The sequence below is a fragment of the Cebus imitator genome, unplaced genomic scaffold (genome assembly GCF_001604975.1).
Source record: "Cebus imitator isolate Cc_AM_T3 unplaced genomic scaffold, Cebus_imitator-1.0 Scaffold261, whole genome shotgun sequence".
Taxonomy (NCBI): Eukaryota; Metazoa; Chordata; class Mammalia; order Primates; family Cebidae; genus Cebus; species Cebus imitator.
This window is the reverse complement of record NW_016107576.1, coordinates 2,108,693-2,136,065: the sequence shown is the minus strand read 5'-3', so window position 1 is coordinate 2,136,065 and position 27,373 is coordinate 2,108,693. Positions and strand designations below refer to the sequence as shown.

Sequence of the window (27,373 nt, the reverse complement as noted above, 5' to 3'; positions counted from 1 at the left end):
AGAGTCTCGCTCTGTTGCCCAAGCTGGAGTGCAGTGGCATGATCTTGGCTCACTGCAACCTCTGCCTCCCAGGTTGAAGCAATTCTTCTACCTCACCCTCCTGAGTAACTGGGATTACAGGTGCCCTCCACAATGCCTGGATAATTTTGTATTTTTATTAGAGATGGGTTTTCACCATGTTGGCCAGGCTGGTCTCGAACTCCTAACCTCAAGTTATCTGCCTGTCTTGGCAGATAGTGCTAGGGATTACAGGTGTGAGCCACTGTACCTGGCCTCTTCTTTAGAGAAATTTCTATTCAAGTTCTTTGCCCATTTGTTGAATTGGGTTGCATTTTTTTTTTTTTTTTGGTTGTTAGTAAATTGTAGGAGCTCCTTAAATATTCTAGATATTAATCCTTTAACAGAAAGACAATTTGCAGTTATTTTCTCCCACCCCTTGAGTTGCCTTTTCACTCTCTTTATAGTGTCCTTTGATGCACAGAAGATTTTTTTTCATTTTGATATAGTCTATCTACTTTCTTCACTTGTTATCATTCCAAGAAATCATTACAAATTCAAATATTACCAAGCTTTTCCTATTTGCTTCTAATAATTTTATGGTTTTAGCTCTTATGTTTAAGTCTTTGATTCATTTTGGATATAAATCGTGATGTAAGTTTTTTTTGTGCTTCATGTAAGTTAAGGGTCTAGCTTCATTCTATTGCATGTGGATATTCCATTTTTCCAGCACTATTTGTTGAAAAGACTGTCCTTTCCCCATTGAATGGTCTTGGCACTCTTGTTGAAAATAACTTGATTATAAATGAGAAGGTTTATTTCTGGACTCTCTCTTGTATTTCCCTGGTCTTTATGTCTGTCTTTATGACAGTACCAACTGTTTTGATTACAGCAGCTTTATAGTAAGTTTTGAAATCAGGAAATGTGATACTCCAACTTTATTCTTCTTTTTTCAAAATTACTTTGGCTACTTGGGGTCTTTACTATCTGTTATATTTACTATATTGTAACTTTTACCACTGCTCTTTATTTCTTCAGGTGGATTCAAGTTTCTGCCTAGTAACCTTTACTTTAGTACTGAATGACTCCCTGTGATGTTTTTCTAGGAAAGGTATGCTAGTGATAAATTATCCCAGTTTTTATTTAACTGGGAATATATTATTATTTCCTTCATTTTTAAAGGAGAGTTTTACTGGAAATAGAATTCTTTGTTGACAGTCTTTTAGCACTCTGAATATGTTATTGTACTGCCTCCTCACCTTTATGGTTTTTTGTGGGAAGTTAGCTGTTAATCTGGTTGAGGATCTCTTGGACATAATGAGTCTCCTCTTTCTGCTTTCAGAATTCTTTGTCTATAGCGTTTGATAGTTTGATTATGATGTGTCTGGGAAAGTTTGTGGAACTTCTTGGATGTGTAGGTTAATATTTTTGCATCAGATTTGTGATTTTTTTCAGCCATTATCTCTTTACATATTATTTGTGTCCCTCTTTCTCTCGCCTTTCCTTCTGAGACTCTCCTCATGCATATGTTGGTAAGCTTTACAGTGTCCTACAGGTCTCTTCAGTCTCTGTTCATTTTTCTTCATTATTTTTTTCCACACCTCAGACAGGATAATCTCAATAAACCTGTCTTCAAGTTAACTGGTGCTTACTTCTGCCTATGGAAATCTACTGTAGAGCCTATCCAGTAAATTTTTATTTCAGCTATTGTACTTTTTAACTTCAGAATTTCTGTTTGGTTCTTTTTTCTATAATTTATGTGCCTTTATTATATTCTCTACTTAGTAAGACATCTTTCTCATACTGGCCTTTAGTTCTAAAGACATGGTTTTATTTAATTTTTTGAACTTGCCTAAAAGAGAACTCTGAGAGTTCATTATTCCACCTATTTTGCTGTCTCCTAGATTTCTTTATCTTCTTTAAACATCGTTTTAATATTTTGTGTGATGAAATGGAAGAACGTATAAAGCACATATAGTGCACACTGTAGTGGTTGCTTCAAAAGCACTGTGCAGCTATTTGAGTTGAAACCTAACTATCCATTTTTATCATAGAATACCATTTTTTATTGACGGACTACCAGTTTTATTAAGACATAAGTAGTTTACAGATATTTTCTTGAAAAGGAATAAAGTTAGTCTGTCATTTTAAGGAAAACAGCTGACAGAATTTGATGCCAATGATAAATTTCAAGCTCTCAAGCAAAAAATAAGAATTAGGGAAAACATGTATCTATCACTGTGAATTTGACAGATTCCCAGTACTTATGTTTTCCTGATAAGTAACATTATGTTTTCCTGATGATGTTAACAAACGTAATTTTTGACATTAAGTAAGGAGCTGTATCAGTGTTTGGAAGACCTGCATAGTTCCATTAAATAGTATTTTCAGAATGATCAATATGTGATGTTAATAAAATCATGTGTAGGTAAAAGATCTATGAAAGTATAAAATAGACCAATAGATTTTAGCATAGAAGTGCAAAAAGTTCATTGAGATGGGCTCAGTTTTCACGTAGAAACTAACCTTTAAGAAACTAACAGAATAAATGTCAGGTATAGGCGATGGGGGATGGAGGCAGCAAACCACGTTGCCATGAATGTACCTATGCAACAATCTTGCATGATCTGCACATGTGCCCCAGAATCCAAAGTACAATTAAAAAAAAGAAACTACCACTTATCAATTTTTGGTATAAGGTATAATATTAAAGAAGAAAACTCATAATTATTTGAAAAAGATGACTTAAGTACTTTTCTTTTTTCCCACTGCATATCTCTATGAGGCTGAATTTTCTTCGCAACCAATTGAATACAAAAACAAATAAGAGAATTTAGCTATCATATTAATCCAGACATTACAGAAATGTATGAAAGTGTAAAACTGGGTCACCCTTCTCATTAATTTTTTTGTTTTTGAAAATATATAGTTAATTTGTATAAAAATATATATATTAACATATAATGGGTTTGTTGGTATTTTAAAGCAATTGACACATGAATAGTTTTTAAATTTGTTTTGGTTTCTTCTATAGTAATTATCAAGAGTTGGCCAGGCACAGTGGCTCACAACTGTAATTCCAGCACTTTGGAAGGCCAAGGCGGGCAGATCACCTGAGGTCAGCAGTGCAAGACCAGCCTGGCCAACGTGGTGAAACTCCATCTCTACCAAAAACACGAAAATTCTCTGGGTGTGGTGGCACAAGCCTGTAATCCCAGCTACTTGGGAGGCTGAGAGGCAAGAGAATCACTTGAACCCTAGAGGCAGAGGTTGCAGTGAGCCGAGATCATCCCACTGCACTCCAGCCTGGGTGACAGAGTGAGACTCCATCTCAAAAAAAAAAAAAAAGTTATAATTCACATAAACAGAAAATTTTAAGACCTTTAATAGTATTTAAAAGTGCAAAAGGATTCTGATTCTGAAGAGTTTGAGAACCACTATGCTAGGTTTTCTAATTAAAACCCTTAATCACCTACAGCGGACCAAGTGAACAACAAAAAGGTAGCTACGGTTTAACACTTAATTCAGTTTCTCATATTTAGTACCAGTATTTTTGTGTTACCCATATCCAAAATCTGCTCATTCACACAAGCAAGATGGTCAGAATTATTTAATCTGCAGAGAATATTTTAGGTTTACCCTCTATGCTACTTGAATAGTCATGCTCCTTCTGTCTCATGGCCTTTGTGCCAGGCTGCTTCTTCTGTCTGGAAAGCTCTCCTACCCCTTCCCCTAACAATTCTTATTTATTCTTCAGATATCAGTTCAAATTTTACTACCTCAGGTAGTAAAAGCCTTCCCTGACCTATTCCTTCCAACCCCTTACACTTTCCAGATTTGATTAATTTCTCTCATAATTTCATCCTCTTTCCTTTCATAACATGTATCTCAATTGGTAATTATGATTTTTCAGGTGATTTAATTATTGAATATCTCCTCTCTAAAATTAAGTTCCATAAAGGCAATTTCTTTTTTGCTTACCATTTCATCCTCAATATGTATCACAGTGTTTGGCAGTATAGATATACAGAATGAGGCAATTATTTTTGAATATGAAAAACACATGCTGAAGCAAGGGAGAGTACATTTTATTGATTATTCCATCATTTTAAATAATTTTTCAAATTACCAACCATGAGCTGAGAGATCTGTTGAAAATGGTTTCCATTATACAAGCCTTCAAGTAAAAAGATATCTTCACAGTATAATGACTCTGAAATAAATTGTTTGTTTCACTTACGCAGATGCCATTTCCCAGAACCTTCTCCCAACTCATGCTTCATTGTTCTAAGATTTTTTTAAAGAATTACCAAAAAAAAAAGACTTTTACTAATGGTTATGCTGAGTCTTTTTCTAAAAATATATTTTATTAAATGCAGGAGGAGATTGATTTCATTCTGTATTATTTCTTTTGGGACTCATGGTACATTTTCCAACTTCAGAAATTGTTTTTAAAACCGCAAAAGTATCAGATTAAATTAATGTGGTGACTACCTCAGGACAGTAGTATTTTATTCTATTCCTTCCAAGAATGTAACTGTTAAAAATTACTACAGTTATTTATTCTTCACTTTACAATTTATTAACTGAGAGGATCATATTTTATTCTCTTCCATTTGAGGAACTTTGTGTGTGTGTTTTCAGGCAACAGAAACAAATAGTTTTTCATTTTAGGGCTCTAAACTCTGGTCCTGTTTTAATTAGGAGACCTTTGAGATTTGGATGAAGGCGGCATATTGTCCTTCTAGATAGCCAGGCAATATTTGCAAAATCTGTCTAACTGTAAGAGTTACAGGCCTCCTTCAGATAATAAGTCTGGTATACTTTAACAGCAGTGCTTTCAGAATTTACAGCATCTACTTTAGAGCACTCAGTGTTGATCTTATTGCTAATCTCAAATGGTTTTGTTTTACACAGAAACAAATGGATATCAATGCTGCTATTCAAGCCTTGATTGAATCAAATACTGCCCTACAGATGGAGGTAATATATCTGGTTTTACTTATATTGGCACTGTCTCTCAATATACCAATTAAACAGAAAAAAATTTTGGAGGCCAAAATGTGACATTATCTCAAAGATTATATTTTAAACAGATTGAAAATGTGAAACCATTTTCAAGGACAAAGTAAGTGATTTTAGTATAATTAAACAGAAATATATGCCTAGGATGTTTTGTAAGAAAAACATTTAAATCAAAAATGTAATACTGTTAAAGGATTTATTTGTTAGGAATTTGGTACTATCCAAGAAAGTAGTTAAATGAAGTTAGTCATGTTTCTTAAAATGAGATACATGTGTTATCACTACTCATCTTATTTAAACTCTTAATTATTCAATGTGTAATTTTAAAAACATAATGCAGTAGGCATAGCAATTCTTATGTTAGCTTTAAAACTAAACTTGCAAGTGTGAATTTAATCTTTTTAAAGGATTAAGGCTAATAAAGCATACACATATGTCTATGCTTCAATATAAACTGTTGTTTACATTCTACTCCCAACTTATACACACAATGGAAACATATTTTTCTCCCTCCTTGGCTCATGTTGGTCCTTAGGAGTTTTTTGCTTATGTAATTCTTATCATGACTTGGCAGAGCTACCAGAATACTGAAGTGACTTTAATTGACCACAGCGAAGAGATATTCAAAACCCTCAACTACCTTAGCAATTTACTGCACAGCATCAAGAATCCTCTTGGCACACGAGATAACCCAGCACGAATCTGCAAAGATTTACTGAACTGTGAACAAAAAGTATCAGATGGTAAGTTCTTGGTTACCTTGAACTCTGATGTCAAATTTCATTCCATCAAGTCAGTGTGTTTGAGATTTCTAATGTGTTCATTACAAATCATAGTTAGTTTGATAAAACCCTGGCAGAAGCCATTTTAATGTCATCAAGAATAAAATACTCTAAGAAGGAGACATGCTTCTGATGTCATCCACCCCTAGCTATATCATTTGCTTACATTTTGTATTTGGAATGTAGCGCATTCATATTAAAAATTAAGATAGGTGGGCTTGGACCTTTGCATTAACAGACAATAGCACCCGTCACAACTTGGTAAGTCAGGACTACCAAAGTTAACAACATAAATAAATGTATTATAGAATCTCCTTCATCTTACTCCCTAAAAGTATCTTTTTAAAAATACAAAACGGAATTTTATCCCATTCTAGAGTTGATGACCATAAAGATGGGAGTGGTTTGTCATTCTTGGAAGTTTCTCATCTCTACACAGATGCCTCCATTTCTTTAGCCAGAGGTGCAAAAATGAATTTAGATTAGATCAATCAAGGAAAGGGAAGAGTAAGTCATCAGTTAAATAGGGGAAACCCTGTCTGCCGCGAACTCTAGTTTTAACACAATAAGATGTTTGAAAAAATGTATGACTTGAAAAATGCTGATGTGAAAAGTGCTGATTTGAAAAAGCTATGTTATGTTATTCTGTGGTTATTTTAATTTAGTTTATACATATGCATATGTCTCACATACATGCACTCTCACCCACACAAACACGTACATATGCACATGTCCAAAACATCTGCTTCTATTCTAGAACTTCAATGAAAACATTCATTTTGTTTATATTAATAAAACACTTCTAAAGATATTTTTTGCCCTAAATTAATATAAAAACTAAAATAATACTTACAATTGTAGCTGCCTGTAATACTTCTCAGCTTGATTCTTTCCCATATTTGAGGGCATGAAAATGCAACTCTATAGAATTGAAAGTAATAAATACATTGTAAGACATATAAAATTAGTATGAAATCTAATTCAAAATCTACCTTCCTGATAAGAGAAATAACTAAATGGTGTGTATTATGCAATATTCAAAAGATCTTTATGCCCCCAAATACTTTCATCACTAGGATATGATAAGTGTTTTAGAGAAAAACAAAACAGCAGGGAAGGGGGATTTATCAAATCCTATAGGAAGTAGAGCACAAGATATAATTTTTAAATAGAATCATCAAATAAGGCATCTATGAGAATATGCCATTTGGGTGATATCAGAAGGAGGTAAGAGAGCAAGCCACAAGAAATCTAGATAAAGAGCTTTCCAGGCACAAAGAACAAATGCAAAAGCCCTGAGCCTTTGACTGTACCTAGCATGTTTTAGAATTAGCAAGAAAGCCAGCATGAATGGAAGAGAGTGCATATGGGGGAGAGTGGTAGGAAATTAAATTAGACAGATATCAAAAGGTCAGATTGTACAGGACCCTTTAGAGACTACTCAGAAGTCTCTAGCTTGTACTCTTAATAAGATTGGAAACCACTGGAAATTGCTGAGCAGAGAAGTGACATAATTTGGCTCAGATTTTTAAAATATTACTCTACCTAATATGTTGCAAATATAACACGAAAGACAGGGGTAAAGGTAGGGAAACCAATGAGAAGGATATTGACACAATGCAGGAGAGATGATGGTTGGCTGGACTAGAGTTGGTTACAGGGGAAGTGGTAAAAAATGGTTAGATTCTTGACGATGCTTTATGCCTAGTGTTCCATTATGGGAATGCTAAGCACATGGGAGTTATTTATGTCCTACTGCTTAAGGTCATCACCAAGGTCTGATTGCAAAAATTAAAAAAAAAAAAAAATTGCAACCTCAGACATAAATGGGTTAAGGTAGAGCCAGCAGTTTTTGTTGATGGATGGGATGTGAGCTTTAAGAGAAATAGAATATTAAAGGATTAATCTTAAGATTTTGTTTTTGTTTTGTTTTGTTTTTACTGTAGAAGGGTGGGAGGTTGTTAATAGGAGATGCAATTTTGAAGAAAAGATCAGGAGTTAAGTTTTAGATATATTTAGTTTGAGGTATCTCTTAGAAATTCAAGTAAGAATGTCAAGTAAGTAGTTGATTACTCAAGTTAAAGTTCAAGAGGAAGGTCCTAGGTAAGTGTAAAAATTATGAAGTCATTCACATTTAATTGGTATTTAATGTCTTGATACTGCTTAAGAATACCTAGATAGTAAGTAAAGGAAAAGTGAGGTCTAAAAACTGGATCCGAGGGTTCTCTAACGTTTAGAGATCAGGAAGGCAAGGGGGAACTAGCAAAGAAAACTAAGAAGAGCTATCACTGAGATAAGAGGAAAACTAGATAAATGTGGTGTCCTGAAAATCAAGCAAAGAAAATATTTGCCAATGGAGGAAGGAAGGAATCAACCAGGTCAATGTTAAGTAAAGCAAAGACTTAGAAAGACTACTGAATTTAGCAATGCAGACATCAGTGAGGACCTTCATCAAGAGCAGTTTAGAGGAATGGTAGTAGTTAAAACCTAATCAGATTGTAAGAGGAAAGGATAATGCTAGGAACTTTTCATTCCCAGGAATAAAGCAGGTAATTCATATTACCTGGCTAAATTAATTCTTTAAGTTAAAAGCATAAAATAAATAACAAACAGCAATAAACTTTCAAGCTAAGACTTTAAAGGAGACAACACAAAGTGAACCCAATGCTTGGAGGTACTTTTGCCGTCAGTATGTTGAGAAGCTTGGTGACTTCATGGAGGGAGGGGTCAAAAGTTAGAATCTGTGGCCCACAAAAGGTGAGGACTTAGGCTTTCAAAGGCCTGTATTCTAGTAGTAAACTGGAAGAATATGAACATTTATGCAGACTGCAGCTTTGCTTCACATCATCTGGATAGCTCAGAAAATCCCCAAATTTCAACTTGTATTAAAATGGTTCCAAACTGTTGGCACCCATACATAGCTATCAGAAACAAACAAAAATCTTCCATAAAGGATAACATTATTCTAGGACTCAAATTATTTCCACAAATAATTTCAAAAATGCACTGCCCAACACACAATCGATGACAACCAAACACACAAGTTGATAAAACACCATTAATGAGAACTGATAGAGACAGCAGACAATGAAAGCAGACTCAAAAGAGAGGATAAAAGAAGTAGAATTTAAATCTGCAAGTATAATGAACAAGATAAGTCTCTATAGGAACACAGTTTATTCACTATAATAAGAGAGAAAGTAGGCCAGGTGTAGTGGCTCCTGCCTGTAATTCCAACACTTTGGGAGACTGAGGTGGATGGATCACCTGAGGCCAAGAGTTCGAGACCAGCCAGGCCAACATGGCGAAACCGTATCTCTACATACAGAAATTACCAGGCATGGTGGAATGTGCCTGCGGTCCCAGCTACCCAGGAGGTTAAGGTGGGAGGATCTCCTGAGCCTGTGGGAGTCGGAGGTTGCATTGAGCTGAGATCATGCCACTGCACTCCAGCCTAGGCAACAGATCAAAAGCGAAATTCCTATTTAAAAAGAGAGAGAGAGTAGAATATATGTGTACAAACACAGACAGGTGAGTAGATAGGATAGTGGGAGCTTATATAAGTTATATAAGTTTTCTTCAGATTCCTTCAGTTGTCTCAGTGAAATTGGAAGGTTATTAGTTGAGGATAAGAATGAAGGAGTAGGTATAAAATAGTTAACTATCTTAGTGATAGATAGAGGCTTTAGAGACACATTTGAAGTGAAGCCCATCCCAACAGTTGTGTTTTTCTCCTACCACTTTTTTTCTGTGCAGGTATAGGCACAGGGTTAGGGAGAAACTTATGTAGGGTTGAGGATTTATAAGACAAGTAGAATGAAATGAGGCAGGGCAAGGGTGTTAAGGAAGTTCATAAGGACATAACTATAGTAAGGAACTGTGGGTTTTTAAGCTGTGTGAGAAGGGAAGTGAATATATGATCACAAGAGACAATGAAAAAGTGATAGTAGGTCCTGATGAAACTGAAGAATTATCAGAGTTAGGACACTAGAGGGAATGAACTGGAAAGAGAAGATAAATGAAATTATGGAGGAGATGCAGTTGGTAATAACAAAAGCTAGGATATGGCCTTGGAAGTTAATGGTTAAAATAAGGTATGAGGGTAGAGGAAGGCTACAAGATCATTGGTAGAAAAGTAAGAGGCTTGGGAGGATACAATTCAAGGAACTGAGAGGCCAACATATGGAAAGCATCATCCGTGTGGATTTAAAATCACCAAGAAGTAGGTCATAAATAAATTTTCTGAAAGTGATTGTAAGCTAAAATTGTCAAAGAAAAATCGTGGATTATTACACCAGGAGGGAGTAATGAGTGATGTAATGTGATTATAGTAATTTCAACATGGAGTGTTTTTAGGGAGAAAGTGGAAAGAATGGTATGGAAGTAGCAACGAAGAGCAAGAAAGATGCCTTCCCACCTTCCGGCACAAACCTGTAGAGGCTACAAGAGAAGCAGTGTACTCAGGGAAGAGCTAGTTTTGAGTCAGAACATTTAGGCTCACTAAAGACATATCATGTTATAGGAGTTTAATTGTAGCTCAGCATACCTTGAAAGAAATTACGGAGCCTCTTCCAGTTCATCATTGTCAAACACAATACCTGAATTCAAAGCATTTTACCCCATATAACAATAAAAATTTGCTTGATGGAAAACCTTTCACAAAGAATTTTTTGTTATTAGCTTATGTAGTAGTAGAATAGTATCTCTTGGAAGAGAAGAGAAGGTGAAAGAAGATATGTGTTTACCCCATTAGGTAAGACTGGAAGCCCAAATAAGATTCTGATGAAAAATTCAGCTGCACTTTCTACAAACTTTATGAAATATTCAAAATTCTGAAGAAAAAGGATTAGGAATAGTGGACCTCCTTCACCCCTTTCTTCTAATATTTCAGTATATCAGTGGTTCTCCAGATGTGATCCGTGGACCAGAATTAGATACTGTTAGAAATGCAGATTCTTAAGCCCCACCCCAGACTTACTAAATCAGCCACTCTCAGGGGTATGGACCAGCTGTGTGTGTTTTCGTGATGGTTGATGCACGCTAAAGTTTGAACACCACTGCGACTGAGGACCATTTCTACCCTTTGAGCTATGAATTCAGCAAGTAAGAATTTTGAAGGATTAGTAGAACAGTTAAGGGGAGAATTTTTTTTTATCATACTTTAAGTTCTGGGGTACATGTGCAGAACGTGCATGTTTGTTACATAGTTACACACATGCCATGGTGGTTTGCTGCATCCATCACCCCGTCATCTACATTAGATATTTCTCCCAGTGCTATTCCTCCCCTAGCCCCATGTCCCCCAACAGGCCCCAGTGAGTGATGTCCCCCTCCCTGTGTCCATGTGTTCTTATTGTTGAACTCCCACTTGTGAGTGAGAACATGTGGTGTTTGGTTTTATGTTCTTGTGTTAGTTTGCTGAGAATGATGGTTTTCAGCTTCATCCATGTCCCTGCAAAGGACACGAACTCATCCTTTTTTGTGACTGCATAGTATTCCATGGTATATATGTGCCACATTTTCTTTACCTAGTCTATCATTGATGGGCGTTTGGGTTGGTTCTAAGTCTTTACTGTTGTGAACAGTGCTGCAGTAAATATATGTGTGCATGTGTCTTTATAACAGAATGATTTATAATCCTTTGGGTATATACCCAGTAATAGGATTGCTGGGTCAAATGGTATTTCTAGTTCTAGATCCTTGAGGCATCGCCACCCTATCTTCCACAATGGCTGAACTTATTTACACTCAAGGGGAGAATATTTGAGGATGTTTTGGAAGTTAGAGGAAGCTCAGGATGAGCTAGAGGAATCTTTGCTATGGAGTAAAAATAGAATTAACAAGGACTTCCACCTACTGTAGAAAATGACATTTGACAAAAACTGTTGAATTTTCTTGCTCTTTTAATGCAGGAAAACAGGGCTGCCTTATTCAAAAATTTCTGCCGTTTGTATTTGGAATAAGATGCTATTTTAATATTCTCAGTCTATTAGTATGGAATTAAGATGCTAGCCCATTGCTTTTCAGTCTGAGTATTTTCTGTTGTCTGAGTTTAGGCCCAGTTTTATTCTCTTGGGCACTCAGTGGAAGCACAGAGACTGGTAGACTTTCATTACCTATAGGGACTTCAGTTTTTCCCACTGAATGATAGAGTGGGAAAATCTGAAAGAGTACAAAAATGATAAATATTTAATTATGTTTTTCTTTTTAAAACAAAAATGTTTTCTTATTTTTGTTTTATGTATCACTATTATACATACATAAAGACATATTTTTCCTTCAAGAGATCAAAGTTGTTTCCATTTTAAAACAAAATGTTCATTTTAAACTCTGTAATGATGTATAACAGAAATATACACATATACTACATTAACTTCAACTTTTCTATTAACTATGTAACAATTCACTTTTAGTTGCTGAGCACATCTTCTTATGTATAGAATAAAGCAATCAATTCAGCTATTCTATCATTTTGATTAAAATTATGAAACACCCTTAAATTGATAGTTATGTGAAAAATACAGCGTTTTTATTGTCAATTTTACATAACACTTGCAGCATCTATTCATTCACTAAATGTGAAAATATTTATAATCTTCTAAGTTTTTAACAATTAACACTGTGATAATATGTATTTGAAATATCATGATAATTTATAAGGATGCGGTTGGAGGCAGTGACTCATGACTGTAATACCAGCACTTTGGGAGGTCAAGGCAGGCAGATCACTTGAGGTCAGGAGTTCAAAGCCAGCCTGACCAACATGGTGAAATCCCATCTCTATTAAAAATAGAAAAATTAGCCAGGCATGGTGGCACATGCCTATAATCCCAGCTACTTGGGAGGTTGAGGTATGAGAATCACTTTAACCCTGGAGGCTGAGGTTACAGTGATCCAAGATCATGCCACTGCACTCCAGCCTGGGTGACAGAGTGAGATTCTCCCTCAAAATTAAAATTATAAGGAGTATGGCATTTCATAACTTTATGTTTCACCCTAAATTAATAGGAAAATACTGGATTGATCCAAATCTTGGCTGTCCTTCAGATGCCATTGAGGTTTTCTGCAATTTCAGTGCTGGTGGCCAGACATGCTTACCTCCCGTTTCTGTAACAAAGGTATGTTACTGAATTTTAGAACGTATGTTGTTATGTTGCACAGTATCAGTGAAAATTATTTTTAAAATTCTATCACTTTAAATTATTACAAATTTTAAGAATGAAAGCAAAGATTAATTCTCTATTATGTATGACAAAGTGTTATTTTTTGAAAATAGTCATAGTAAATCTTGATACTTTGTGTCTTTTTATGATTTGGCTTAGTTTGGCTTACTCTACTGATTATGTTTTTTTAATTCCTTTAAAAATTGTGCAATATATGCTATATTTTTATGCGTACACACATATTAGAAATTTCCTAAACAGCTGTAGTGTTTGTAACCAGTAATCCATTTCCTGAAGTTTTGCTGAAAGTTATATTGTCATCATTAAAAATATTTTGCTACAAATCTTGCCATTTACGGTTGTTAGGCACACAATAACCTTTCTTGAACATCCACAGAACGCTACTAAAAACTTCCTTCATGAATAATTCTATAAACCAAATGTTTTGAATGAATGCATGTTAGTTTGTTAAACTAACATACATTATAACACTGGGAGTTATAACAAGTACTTATAAAACTTAAATCCTAGCTGTACCTATAACATATATTGAAATCAAAACTATGTTTCTTTCTTTTTCTGATTAAACCAGCTTGATATATGATCAAGAATTTCTCATTGACGAAGAACTGATACATGTGTCTATTGTGCGTTTTGTTCATGAGAAAAAGACAGCAGATAAAATTCAGTCTCTTTAGCTGCTTATTATTGAACTGCCCTCTCCTCCTAAAACACCTCTCTTCATTAACCAGGGCATTCCATCAATTTATCTTAATAGTCATTCATCATTATTACCCCTGAAATAGAAGAGGGAAGGATTCTCCCATTCCTAGGGAATCCATGAACCTCTAATAAAGAGCAGGATGATAGTTCTGTTTCCAAAATATCCCCGTCATCATCTTCATTCCAGTGGAAGTTGGCCCAGGATTGTCATAGAAGGAAAAAAGATAGGGCTGTGTGAGCTGTGCAAAGGAAATAGGAGGAGTGGGAAAGTGGCACTCTAGTTCTTTCCATGACTGAATCACTTCTCCCATTTATTCGATTCATAAACTCAACCCTAGGAAGACAAGAGAAATGCTGAGGTGAACAGTAGACTTGAAATCAGGGACTGGGGTTCTAATCTCTATTCCTCTATTAACCTAGGGAATAAAACTGTGATCTGCCAGAGGGCCTGCTCTGTGCCAGGCACAATGCTAGGTAAATTACATTTGTCATTTTTAATCCTCATAGCATCCATGCCAGATTGATGTTATACATCACTTTACTGACAGGGAAACTAAGGCTCAGAAAGCTTGAATATTTTTGCAAGTTTCTGATTCTGATCTGTAAAATGAAGAAATTGGATTACTTAAATTCTAATATTCCTTATTATCTTTCCATGTGTATGCCCTTCTTTTGCCTTTCCTCTCGTTTTGATTTTTTTCTTTCTGTTTTTCTTTATGATGTTATTTTTTTCTTCTACATTACCTCATAATTGATATTTGTCTAACTTTATGCTCAGAAATTAGAATAAATTTCTCAGTGGGAACCATTTCTGTTCACTTGCATTATGACCATATCCCTCCTTGAATAATGCTAAAATAGTAATGTCTAGAGTTGTAGGAAAATCTGCCTTCCTGTTCAAGCCTAGGAAACCTGCAGTCAGTCTTCTTAAGTCTGATATTGTCCTATATTGTTCACTGTATTAGTTAATACTTGTTTCTACATTCATTCATTCAATAAATTTTTATTGACGATTCACTGTATGACTGAAACTACATGCTAGCAACACAAAGAATAGAATTCTGTCCTTGTCCTTTAAGGTTCTGAAAGTTAAAATTACTCAACCAAATTATTGTTACAACTTGTAACTCATCTTTGGAAACTCTACAAAAAAATCTCAAAGGCAGAGACAGAATTTCAGATTTTTATTAAAAAAAAAGTATAAAAGCATTAACCAAAAGCAAATTATTACTACATTTTAGGTAATGTGAAAATTATTTTTATTTTATTAATATTGTATGTAGTAGCCTGGTGGTATGCTGAAGCCAGTTGATACAGGCTCAGAAAAGCCAATTATTTACATTTCTCCCCATTGCCATGTTCAGTGACATCACCTTGATAGTCTGAATTCAGCCATGATGGGAGTGCTTCTACCATAGGAGCCAGGAAATACTATAAATCAGATATTTTTTCCCCAAGAACCTGTGGTTAAACATTTACCAGTGCACCATTGACTGGCGCTTCAGTTCCAAGGAAAAGAGCTTTCTTGAGGCTGCCTCTGAATGACTTTCCTCAAGTTTACCCGAACTGTTAGGCTTCTCAATTGCCACGTGTTATAACCTTCATGTTGTTTCTATGGCATTAGTTGGAGTTTGGAGTTGGCAAAGTCCAGATGAACTTCCTTCATTTACTGAGTTCAGAAGCCACCCATATCATCACCATTCACTGTCTAAACACCCCGAGGTGGACAAGCACACAAACAAGTGGCCCAGGATTGCCTATTGGTTTCAAGGGATGGAATGGCCAGATTTTTAAAGTAGGCACTCTACTTGAACCTAAAGTGCTTTCAGATGACTGCAAGGTAAGGAAATGGCATTTTTAGAATTGTTGAATATAACTAATTTAAAATTGATAAAACCATAAATTAGAATAATTAGAGTAAGTCTTTAATTACAAACTGCAGATACAGAAGGGTAGTAAGTTTTAATGTGCCTGACTTGTAACTGCATTTTTCAGAATCAATCATTTGTTTATATCATACCTTATCAACTTGCATCATACAGATTGGTCTTAGATTTTTACATGCAAAACAGGTATTAATACGTAAATTTAATTTTTATTCCCTATATGAAATAATTATACCTGGATGGATGGATGGACAGATAGATGGCAGATAGATAGATAGATAGATAGATAGATAGATAGATAGATAAATAGTCAGTGCATTTGAATAAATATTTTCATGTGTTTTCACTGCTATAAATCTACATCTCATGATTGCATAAAAGGCAAGTTATAGAGGCAGGTAAGTTTTATTTCATTCTGTCAGTCCCTATACCTGTTACCAAATATGGGTATAACTACATATTGGCTCACCCCACCAGTCAGTATTTGAACTGTAGCCTATTTTTTTCCATTAAAATTAAATAATGAAGCTAGGCATCATGGCTTATGCCTGTAATCCCAGCACTTTGGGAGACCAAGGCAGTCAGATCACTTGAGGTCAAGAATTCAAGACCAGCCTGGCCAACATGGTGAAACCCCATCTCTACTAAGAATACAAAAATTAGCTGGGCATGGTTGGTGGTGGGTACTTGTGATCCCAGCTACTTAGGAGACTGAGGCAGGAGAATCGCTTGGACCCAGGAGACGGAGGTTGCAGTGAGCCAAGATCACACCACTGCATTCCAGTCTGGGTGACAGTAAGACTGTGTCTCAATATAAATAAATAAATAAATAAATAATGGGGCAGACACTGTGGGGCATGCCTCTAATCCCAGTACTTAGGGAGGCTGAGGTGGGTGGTTCACTTGAGGCCAAAAGTGTGAGACCAGCCTGGCCAACATGGAGAAACTCTGTCTCTACTAAAAATACAAAAATTAGCCAGGCATGATAGCACATGCCTGTAATCCCAGCTACTTGGGAGGCTGAGGCACAAGGATCTCTTGAAACCAGAGGCAGAGGTTGCAGTGAGCTGAGATTGTGCCACTGTACTCCAGTCTGGGCAACAGAGCAAAACTCTGTCTCAAAAATAATAATAATAATAAAATAATGGATATTATGAAAAATCTGTAATTTTAAAACACTATTTCTTAGAGCAGGTGTTGACAAACTATGTTCAACAGACCAAGTCTGGCCTTCCACCTGTTTTTGTGAATAAATTTTTATTGGAACACAGCCACCCTTAATTCATTTACTTATTATCTGTGGCTGTTATGACACTGCAGTGGCAGAGTTGAGTAGATGTGACAGAGACTTCAGGGCCCACAAAATCTAAAATATTTACTATCTGGCTTTTTAGAGAAGAATTTGCTGACCCCTGTTTTAAAGAATAGACTTGTCCATGTTATGTATCTATCGTTAATTATTTTAAGTAGCTTCATTTCCTGTCCTTGTGTACTGTCGAGCCCATGATTTAGTATCTCTTAACATTTCCAAGGTACTCTACTTTTTCATAACATTTTATTTCCAGAACAATAGTGCTTGAAAAATCATAGGCAAATAGAAGTATATAGCTCTTATTATCTATATTTGAAGAGATCAGTATCATCAACACATTTATTTAACTTGTACTGTCTGGCCCAGAAACATTCAGTGACTCACTAGTACTTCTGAGATACAGTCCAAACTTATCAACTGTATTTAGTGCTCACAACAACCAGATTCCAACCTGCCTTTCTAGCTCAGCCTTTCACTGGCTGTCTGTTAAAAACTGTAGCCAAACTCATCTGTTACAATGATAATAGTGATAATAATATCAGCAGTGAATACTACTATTTATTAGGAATTTTATTATATGTTAAGTGAACATGCATTACATAAATTATTTTATTTATAATAACATATTCTTTGTAAAGAATATATTATTAGTCCTATTTTGTAGGTATAAAAGTAAAGGCCCAGAGAACTTGCTCAAAGTTATTTTGAGCAAAGTAATGCAGCCAATTAGAGTAATTAAAGTAAAAATTTAGTTTTTAAATTGTTTTAAATAAAAGTTAAATTTTAAAATTAAATAAAATTAAAGTAATGTAGCTAATTAGATAATCGTAGTCAAGAAGCTAATTAGAGGAGGAACAAGAAATCAATCCCAGGCATGCCGAACTTCAAACCCCTTGATTGAAACTTTATTTAATCCCCACAAGGCTGTGAGGTAGGTTTGTATTATTCCCATTGTATATACAGGGAAAGTGACAGTACCAGAATTTCTATCAAAATCTGTCCCAGGTCAAATCCGTTAATTTAAACACCAAATTTTGTCCCAGGTTAAATCCGTTAATTTAAGCTAATGTTCAAAGCCGATTTCTACTTGCCCATTTGTTTTTTAGTTTTTTGTGGTTGTTGTTGTGTGTGTATATTTGTGTTTTAGTTTTCTGTGGTGGTGGTTCTGTGTGTATATATGTGTGTCTGTTTAACTTATGCTATTCATTTTCTCTGGAATGACCCTCTATACCTTACAATAAAGTGGAAATTTTAGGCATACTTTAAAGTCCATCTATATTCCAAACTTTTTCATGAAGTTTTTCCTGAGTACTCTAGTTAGAAATGAGGAATTTGGTACTCACTATTTACATTTTTTATATTGTACTTTCCATAGATGACCTTTCCGTTGTTGTTAAATTGTTTATGTTTTTACTCTCTTCAACTAGATTTATAAGCCACTAAAATTCAGAAACCAGAACTAATTTAGTCATCTTTGTATTTCACGAGCAGTATAAGAACACCAAGGATTATGTCTTATTCAGCTATGCTAAATATACTTAGTATGCAATAAATATTGCTTAAAAGACTTGAATGAATCTAACAGTGCCTCTCACACAGAATTTTAGGTCTTGTTATCGTACCAAGTTTATGAGTTTTGGCAAGTAACTTATTTTCAATGAGCTTCAATTGCCTTAGCTTTAAAAATAAGGTTTGTTGCTTAAATAATCTCTAAGTTCCTTCAAAATTTAAAATTTATATCATGATAATTCTGGGAATAAGTGAATTAGCTCCTAAATAACAGCTCCACAAAACTCATCAATTATGTTTCTCTATTGTGTCTGGTTGAATTTTAATGATAGGATATTTTATGATATATTTTTGTTCCATAGACTTTATTAGAAACAAAAGAGCATATAGTAATAAGAGAGACAGAAAGCCATGGAAGGAAGAGAAGAAAGAGGGAAACTATAAATAGAGAGCTACAAAATGGGGGAGAAAAAGAAACCTAAAAGATGATTGCACATAATTATGATTTTAACCATTTCTGACCAATTGTTTATTTTCTACCTAAAATACAGAGGTTCAAATAGGTTGTTCTCTTTTATTATAGAAAAATATCCATCATGAGGAATCAGTCCCAAGTAAAGGAAGACAGAACAGGTGATTATTACTCATACTAGGAACATTGCAGCCTTTTAATTCATATCTGGTTCAATGATTCACAGACAACTGAAGCAGAAGCCTGGCCTTAGCCTCTGGAAGTGAAAAATTAGAACACACAATGCCATTCTAGAGAAAGGAATAAGCCCAGGTTTTCAGTTAAATTATAGTAATTTTGCCATTTACTGAGCATTGTTCTAGGTACTTTCTATTTATTATCTCTAATCCTTAAAACAAGTTCACATTATCTATGAAGGGCATTGTCTACTGAAAGTGACTACAAATGAAATACATATGAAAGCATATTGTTCTTATTTTGCAGATTCAAGATGGCAGCTGGCATAAGGCAACATTTCTTTTTAACACCCAGGAACCTAATCAACTTCCAGTGATTGAAGTACAAAAACTTTCTCATCTCAAAACTGAACGAAAGTATTACATTGAAAGCAGTTCTGTATGCTTTCTGTAAAGTCTCTGAATTACTTCTGAATTCATGCTGTTGGTCAGGTAATTCCTGCAGAGAGAGAAATAAAGACAGAAAGATGCTGTCTTTATGAAATGCATGTAATAAAGCATTGGCTAAATCTTAAAGAATCTCAGGAAGAACAGACTTCCTCCTAAGAAGGAGAAAAGACATTTTTAAAGGACTATGATTGATAAAGTATTTAATACTTTTAAAAATTATATTGATCTCAGCTTTCTTAGAGAATTCCCTAGAACTAAAAATTTTTAAATATGGAATTCTTCAGGGTATCTTATATTTTTGACTGAGCGCGTAGTACCCATTAGACAGCTGGAGATGCAGAGCGCTATGGAGCAATACTGGCAAATGCTTCCAAACGTGCACTGCTTCTGTCTAAAAATTACAAGCCACAGTCTAATATGTCTTATTTTCCAAAACACTAAGCTGTATTCAGTCCCCCGATGGGCATATACATCTTAGCCGGTGATACACTACCTCTTACGTGTTGCCTCTTTGTGTTGCTTGGTGCTCTTTCTAAAACAAGGTGCTTATGGCTTTCATAGACCATTTTATTTCCTTTTTCATCTTTGTCATTCTTTAAAAGTATATGTACTGGTTACATCAAGATATGTTTTGGTTGTTAGTACTTATTTTAATTTGTTTGGTCACACACTTAATAACAAGTAAAACTATTTATGTGAAGTCCTTGTTTCATTTTAAAATTCTCTTTGTGTATATGGAATCAAAGCCAGCACATTGTAACCTGTGCTTATACACAAAAGAATTGGGAGATTTCTTTGTTTTTGTTTTATTTTTTAAATTGTTGTAAAAATTATTATAGGCCAGCTACATTTGGTAGTAGCTTTGGGGTAGAGATTAGGGGTTGTGCCATACTGTTTTTAAAATTCATGATCATCTGGAATGATACTTTGTGTATATATATTTTGTAAAGTTTTAATTCAGCAAATTTTTTTTAAATTGCTGCTGTTTTAAATTATAAAACCTTTATATTTCTGCTTTTTAGAAATTATATGTTTTGTAGTATTCATTGATTTCTTTCACTGTACTTAAATTTAGTGTTAGTACTTTAAAAAATTAATTTACCAGTCTTTAAAGCAACATCCAGAAAAAAAAGTATTTTCCCATTTAAAATAGGCTCAGCCAGTTCAATGTTTCCTTGTTATCAGAGAAATGTTAGTTCAGTATTGAAAGAAAAATATTATACCTCTCGGTATCTAGAAAAGCTTGTTCATCCATTATAAATATATCTGTAGCCACAGCAAACCACACTTACCTATCTATAATAAAAATGTGCTTTAAATCATTTTGAGTGGCATTTGTTTTTCCTCTTTTGTTACAATATGCCTTTACTATGTGTGATAGCCCCTCTGGCATAGCCTTTCTATGCTGTGTATATTTATATTGTTAAGAAATATCTTTTATATACCTGCAAAAGGATTATAGGACCTATTTCCATGACAAAAATAAACTTTCACACATATGATCAAATGATTTTCAACAAGAGTGCCAGTGCCATTCAATGGAGAAAGGACAGTTATCTCAACAAATGGTTCTGGGAAAGCTGGATAACCACATGCAAAAGAATGATGTTGAACCCTTACCTTATATTACATACAAAAAGTGATTCAAAATGGGAGCAAATATCTAAACAAAAGAGCTAAAACTATAAAACTCTTAGAAGAACACACAGGAGAAAATCCTTCATGACAATGGATTTGGCAATAATTTCTTGGAATGATACCAAAACATAGCAAGAGAAAAAAATAGATAAATTGGGCTCTCTCAATATTAAAAATTATCTGTGCATCAAAGAACACTATCAAGAAAATGAAGAAGGAGCCCAAGGAATATGATACAATATTTGCAAATCATATATCTGATAAGGGATTAATATCCAGAATATATGAAGAACTCCCGTGACTCAACAGCAGAAGAAACAGCAACCCATTTTAAAGAATGGGCAAAGGACTTAAATAAACATTTCTCCAAAGATATAGAAATGGCCAATGAATAAAAAGATGCTCGCTGGGCACAGTGAAGGTTCATGCCTGTAATCCCAACATTTTGGGAGCCTGAGGCGGGAGGATTGCTTGAGTCCAGGGGTTCAAGACCAACCTGGGAAACATAATGAGACACGATCTCTACAAAAAAATTTTCTAAAAATTAGCTAGGTATGGTGGCACAGATGTGTAGTCCTAACTATTTAGGAAACTGAGGGAGGAGGATCACTTGAGCCCAGGAAGTTGAAGTTGTAGTGAACCATGATCACGCCACTGCATTCTAGCCTGGGTGACAGAGTGAGACATCGTCTCCAAAAACAAAAAACAAGAAGAAAAAAAGAAAACAGAAGACGCCCCAAATCAACAGTCATTGGGGAAATACAAATCAAAACAAACCACCAGGAGGTACAAATTCTGTGGTCTAAGGCAAAAATATGTTGATCTTTATCCCTGTTTCCTGGCACAGGGGTCCTGAGACTCCTGGAATTTTCTAAGTAAGACGAGTGTCTTCTGTTATTTATAATGAGCCCTTTTCAATCACACCTGAGTTTATGTTAATAAGGTTTTTTAGAGTGGAGCCCCTTAAGAGCCTCAGGATGGAACTGGTCCCCAGAAAGACCAAGTAATTAGAGGGTTGAGACTTTCAGTCCCACCTACCGACCCCAGGGAAGAGGGGAGGGCAGGCCCTGGAGATGGAGCGCTATAAAAACTGTTCAACAGTGAAATTTAGAAAGATTTCAGTTTGGTGAACTCATTAACTTGCTGGGAAGGTGATATGCCCAGTAGGGAATGGAAGCTCTGCTCTATACTCCCCATACTTTGCCCTATGCATCTCTTCCAGTGCACTATTCCTAAGTTATAATAAACTAGTAAACATAAGTAAAGTGTTTCCCTGAGTTCTGTAAGCCATTCTAGCAAACTATTGAACATGAGGAGGGACATCATGGAAACCTACCATTTGAAGTTTGTTGGTTAGAATTACGGATGGCCTGGGACCTGCAATTGGCATCCGAAGTGGGGACTGAACCCATTAATCTATGGAACCTGATGCTAATTTCAGGCAGTCTCAGAATTGACTTAAATTGTTGAACATCCAAACTGGTGTCTGAAGAATCTAAGAATTGGTTGTTAGTATTGGAAAACACCCCAGAACTTTATACCCATTAGGATGGCTATTTTAAAACTAAAAGGAAAATAACAAGTGTTCTCAAAGACGTGGAAATTGAAAGCCTTGTGCATAACTTGTGAGAATGTAAAATGGTACAACCGTTCCACAAAATAGTTTGGTGGTTACTTAAAAATGGGGTGTGTGTGTGTGTGTGTGTGTATTTATGTATATGTATATATCTATGTGTATGTGTATATATATATATATAGCTTTATATACATATAAAGCTAAATGTAGAATTACCATATCATCCAGCACTTCTACATCTAGGTATATACCCAAAAGAATTGAAGGCAGGGATTCAAATAAATATTTGTATATCAATGTTTGTGGGAAGCATTATTACAATAGCCAAAAGGGATGAACAACCCAAATGTTAATAAAAAATGAATAGGTAAACAAAATGTGGTATATACATACAATAGAATGTTATTTAGCCTTCAAAATGAATGAAACTCTGTTTTATGTTACAACATGGAGGAACCTTGAAAATATTATGCTGAGTGAAATAAACCAGACACAAAAGGACAAATAGTGTATGATTCCACTTTTATGAGGTATCAAGAATAGACAAATTCATGCAGAAAGAAAGTATAATAGAGGTTACCAGAGGCCAGAAGAGGTGGGATTGAGGTGGGAATTATCCCTTATTTTTTTTGAGACAGAGTCTCGCTCTGTCACCCAGTCTGGAATGCAGTGGCAAGATGTCAACTCACTGCAACCTCTGCCTCTGGGGTATAAGCGATTCTCCTGCCTCAGCTGGGACTACAGGTGTGCACCGTGACACCGGCTCATTTTTGTATTTTTAGTAGAGGCAGGGTTTCACCATGTTGGCCAGGCTGGTCTCGAACTCCTGACCTCAAGTGATCCATCCGCTTGGGCCTCCCAAAGTACTGGGATTACAGACATGAGCCACCATGTCTGGCAAACTATCCATTTTTTAATGAGTACAGAGTTTCTGTTTGGAATGACAGTATTTTGGAGATAATGATGATGATTGCATAACAATGTTAATGTACTTACTGCTACTGAATAATACACTTTAAAATAATTAAAAGTCAATTTTATGTTATACATATTTGTATATGCAATTTTAAAAATAGGGCCTTGGCAAAGATGTCTGTTTTTTCATTTGAAAAAGATAAAAATGTTTTTTAAAAGGAGCACAAAATTTGAGTGTAAATTAGAGAAACCATATCCCATCATCCAGTCTACATGCTATACATCCTGTTCCCAAAAAAATAATAACTTAGTTTGGACTTAAATGATTTTTCTAGAGATCATTTAAGAAATATGTAGAGGAAGAAATGCCTTGCTTTATGTTTTAAGTGTGTTCCTGAAATATCAAATTTTAAGCAAATTTCAATCAACGTAATCATAGACAGTATAGTAGTTAAGTGTGCTCTGAGGATTGATTCACTGTGTGATTTGGGGTGTATCATTGTAGATTCATTGACTCAGTTTCTTCGCTGTAAGATAAGGATAATATAAATACTTATCTCATTTGGTTGTTGAGTGGATTCAAAAATGGAGAAATGTCTTAAAACAGTGTCTGTCGCAAAGTAATCACCATAAACATTAGTGGCTGGCTGCTATTTATTGCCATAATCATCATCATCATCATCATCATTGTTAAAGATTTAATAGTTCTACGATCATTATTACCAAGAAAGTTTGTGCTAAATCCCTTAATAAAATTATTCATCTGTTTTAAAGCCCATGCTATCCCCATAATTTGTTTTATAAATATAGATTTTTATATATTATAAAAATTAATTATTAAATATGAAGACTTTCTAGAAATGAAATGCAACCAAGGATATATATAATTAAGAAAGGTGGTTTGCTTTTCTCCCCATTTTAATGTATTAATAATATAGAAATTACAGTGGTTATTACAAAGTAAATATCATGGATGTTTTCTGTAATATGAAACCATAGCAAAAGGACTTAGAGGCAGAAAACATGAATTAAGTTTCAACTCTCCCACTTACTGGTTTGCAGTAGTTGGATAAATCACTAAATCTATTTTATTATCTTATTGGAATAGATAGAGAGAGACAGTAGGTAGGTATATATAATTTTTTTGTGTGCGTTTTTGGGTTTTTTTGTCTATATTGGGAAGTTTTCCTGGTCTGCTTCTCCTATCAATTAAATGAGAGAAGTATGTTAAAATCTCCAACCGTGACTGTGGGTTTGCCTGTTTCTCCTTTTGTTTCTCATTTTTCTTGCTTACACATATAATTAGTTGCATTCAAATTCACAGTTGATATATCCTGTAGTGTTCTGGCCAATGTTTAACACCCAGCTTACTAAGAGGGAAGAAAGAGACAATCCCTAATTTGTTAGTATTTGCCCATTTCCATGGTGTAAATACTTGTACCATGGCTGATGTCAAGCTACAAATATATTACTGAACACGGAGAAAGGAAGAGATAACACATTGTGTTTAATAAGCTAATCCAAGTTGACTTTAGCCCACCATTGGTATGTCATACTGTTAGAATGATTACTCTATCATTATGAAATATCCCTTTTATCTATAGGACTGCTTATTACCTTTATGTCTACTTTTTCTATTGTTAGTATATTTATACCACCTTTCTTTTGGTTAGTGTCTGCATGGCATATCTTTGTCCATCCTTTCATTTTTAACCTTTCTTTTTTTTTTCTTTCTTTTTTTTTTTTTAAAAAAAAAAAGAAAGAAAAATAAAAAATAAAAAAAAAAGAATGAAGGAGAGGAAGAAAGAGGAAGAGGGAGAGAGAATGGAAGTGTTGCTTTATTGCCCAGGCTAAAATGCAGTCTAAAAATGGGTATTGAAAGCCTCTTTTATACCAATAATTGTGCTTATTAATGGAGACAGGAAAAAATGAGGGAAGAAAATAACAAACAAGCAGCCAACCAATATTTCATTTAAACCTGTAAGTAGGTGTGATGTGGTGCTGATAAGAGTATATATTTTGTGTATTTAAAGTAGAGAGTTCTACAAATGTTTATTAAGTTTACTTGTTCCGGATCTAAGTTCAAGTCCTGGATATCCTTGTTAATTTTCTGTCTCATTGATCTGTCTAATATTGATTGATGTTGAAGTCTCCCACTATTGTGTGGGAGTCTAAGTCTCTTTATAAGTCTTATGTATCTGGAAATTAACCTTTCTGCATCCTTTTCTTTATTGTGTTTCTTATAAGCAGCGTGTTGTTGTATTTTTATTTTTAATCCACGTTGGCAACTTTAGACTTAGAGTATTTGGTCTGTTTGCATTTAATGTAATTACTGTTCCATTTGCATTTAAACCTGTTACTATTATTTTGTATTTATCTCATCTCTAATTTGTTTCCTTTTTCCTTCTTTCTTGCCCCCCTTTTGATTAGTAAAATATTTTTATTCTGTGTTTCCTCTTTTAGCTATGAGGCATACGTTATTTTTATTCTTTCAGTGGCTACCCTAGAGACAACAGTGACTAACTTCATATCCTTGACTATGTAGAAGCTATATAAATTAGTACTTTTCAGCTGGGTGCGGTGGTTCATGCCTGTAATCCCAGCACTTTGGGAGGCTGAGGCAGGTGGATCATTTGAGGTTAGGAGTTCAAGACTGGCCTGGCCAACATGGTGAAACCCTGTCTCTACTAAAAATACAAAAAAAAAAAAAAATTAGGTGTAGTGGTACATGCCTGTAATCCCAGCTACTTGGGAGCTGAGGCAGGAGAATTGCTTGAACTCAGGAGGTGGAGGTTGCAGTGAGCCGAGACTGTACCACTGCATTCCAGACCAGGTGATGGAGTGAGACTCTTCAGACAATACAAGCTGAGATTATGACACTGCACTTCAGTCCAGGTGACAGAGTGAGACTCTGTCTCAAAAAAAAAAAATAGTCCTTTTTCACTTTTCAGAAATACAAGAATATTACTACACTTTAATTCCATTTATCTCTTCCTGATATTTTGTGGTATTACTCTCATATATTTTTATTATACATGTATTTAAAACCCTAAGCATTTTAAACTGATTGTTCATTTAGTTTTTTCTGCCTATTTATCCTTTTTTGTGCCTTTCTTTTTTGTTGTTTTAAAAAATATTTTATTAATATGTAACAGTTGTACATATTTTGGCGATATGTGTCATATTTGGGGGATACATATAATATTTTGATATGTGTTTACAGTGTGTAATAATCAAATTAGGGTAATAAGAATATCACCTCAAACATTTATTTTTCCTTTGTGTTAGAAACTACTATTTTTAGTTATTTGAGGAACTTCTATATTGTTTTCCATAATGGCTGTCCTACTTTACATTCCCACCAACAATGCATGAGCATTCCCCTTTGTCTGTGTCTCCTTGCCAACATTTACTTCTTTTTCATAACCATTCTAAATGGGATAAGATGATGTCTCATTGCAGTTTTGTTATGCATTTCTCTGATGATTAATGATGTTGAGAACTTTTTCATATACCTGTTGGCCTTTTGTATATCTTTAACTTTTTTTCTTCTTTTGACTTTGTAAAGACTTTCCAGGCCTTTTGTATATCTTTAGAGAAAAATCTATTCAGATCTTTTGCTTAATTTTAATATGATTATTGAGTTTTTTTGCTATTGAGTTGTTCAAGTGCCTTAAATATTCTGGTTATTAGTCCCTTGTTAGTCGAATAATTTTCAAGTATTTTCTCTCATTCTGTGGGTTGTCTCT

The 27,373-nt window shown here is 34.7% G+C and overlaps 1 protein-coding gene across 4 annotated transcripts in view; it reads left to right on the top strand.

Annotated features, from left to right (window-relative positions):
* The window catches only part of COL24A1 (collagen type XXIV alpha 1 chain), a 376,867-nt gene extending 356,050 nt beyond the window's left edge, over positions 1–20,817 (top strand). For 2 of the 4 annotated variants that reach the window (XM_037728289.1, XM_037728290.1), the window contains exons 55-59: positions 4,915–4,980; positions 5,597–5,765; positions 12,813–12,922; positions 15,315–15,530; positions 19,353–20,493. In XM_037728289.1, the coding sequence (XP_037584217.1) occupies positions 4,915–4,980; positions 5,597–5,765; positions 12,813–12,922; positions 15,315–15,530; positions 19,353–19,499 (708 nt within the window). In that variant the 3' untranslated portion in view covers positions 19,500–20,493. Of the gene's footprint in view, positions 1–4,914; positions 4,981–5,596; positions 5,766–12,812; positions 12,923–15,314; positions 15,531–19,352 lie in introns of all 4 variants that reach the window. The other 2 variants (XM_017499851.2, XM_037728291.1) reach the window with 2 other exon arrangements.
* Positions 20,818–27,373: the final 6,556 nt, after the last annotated feature.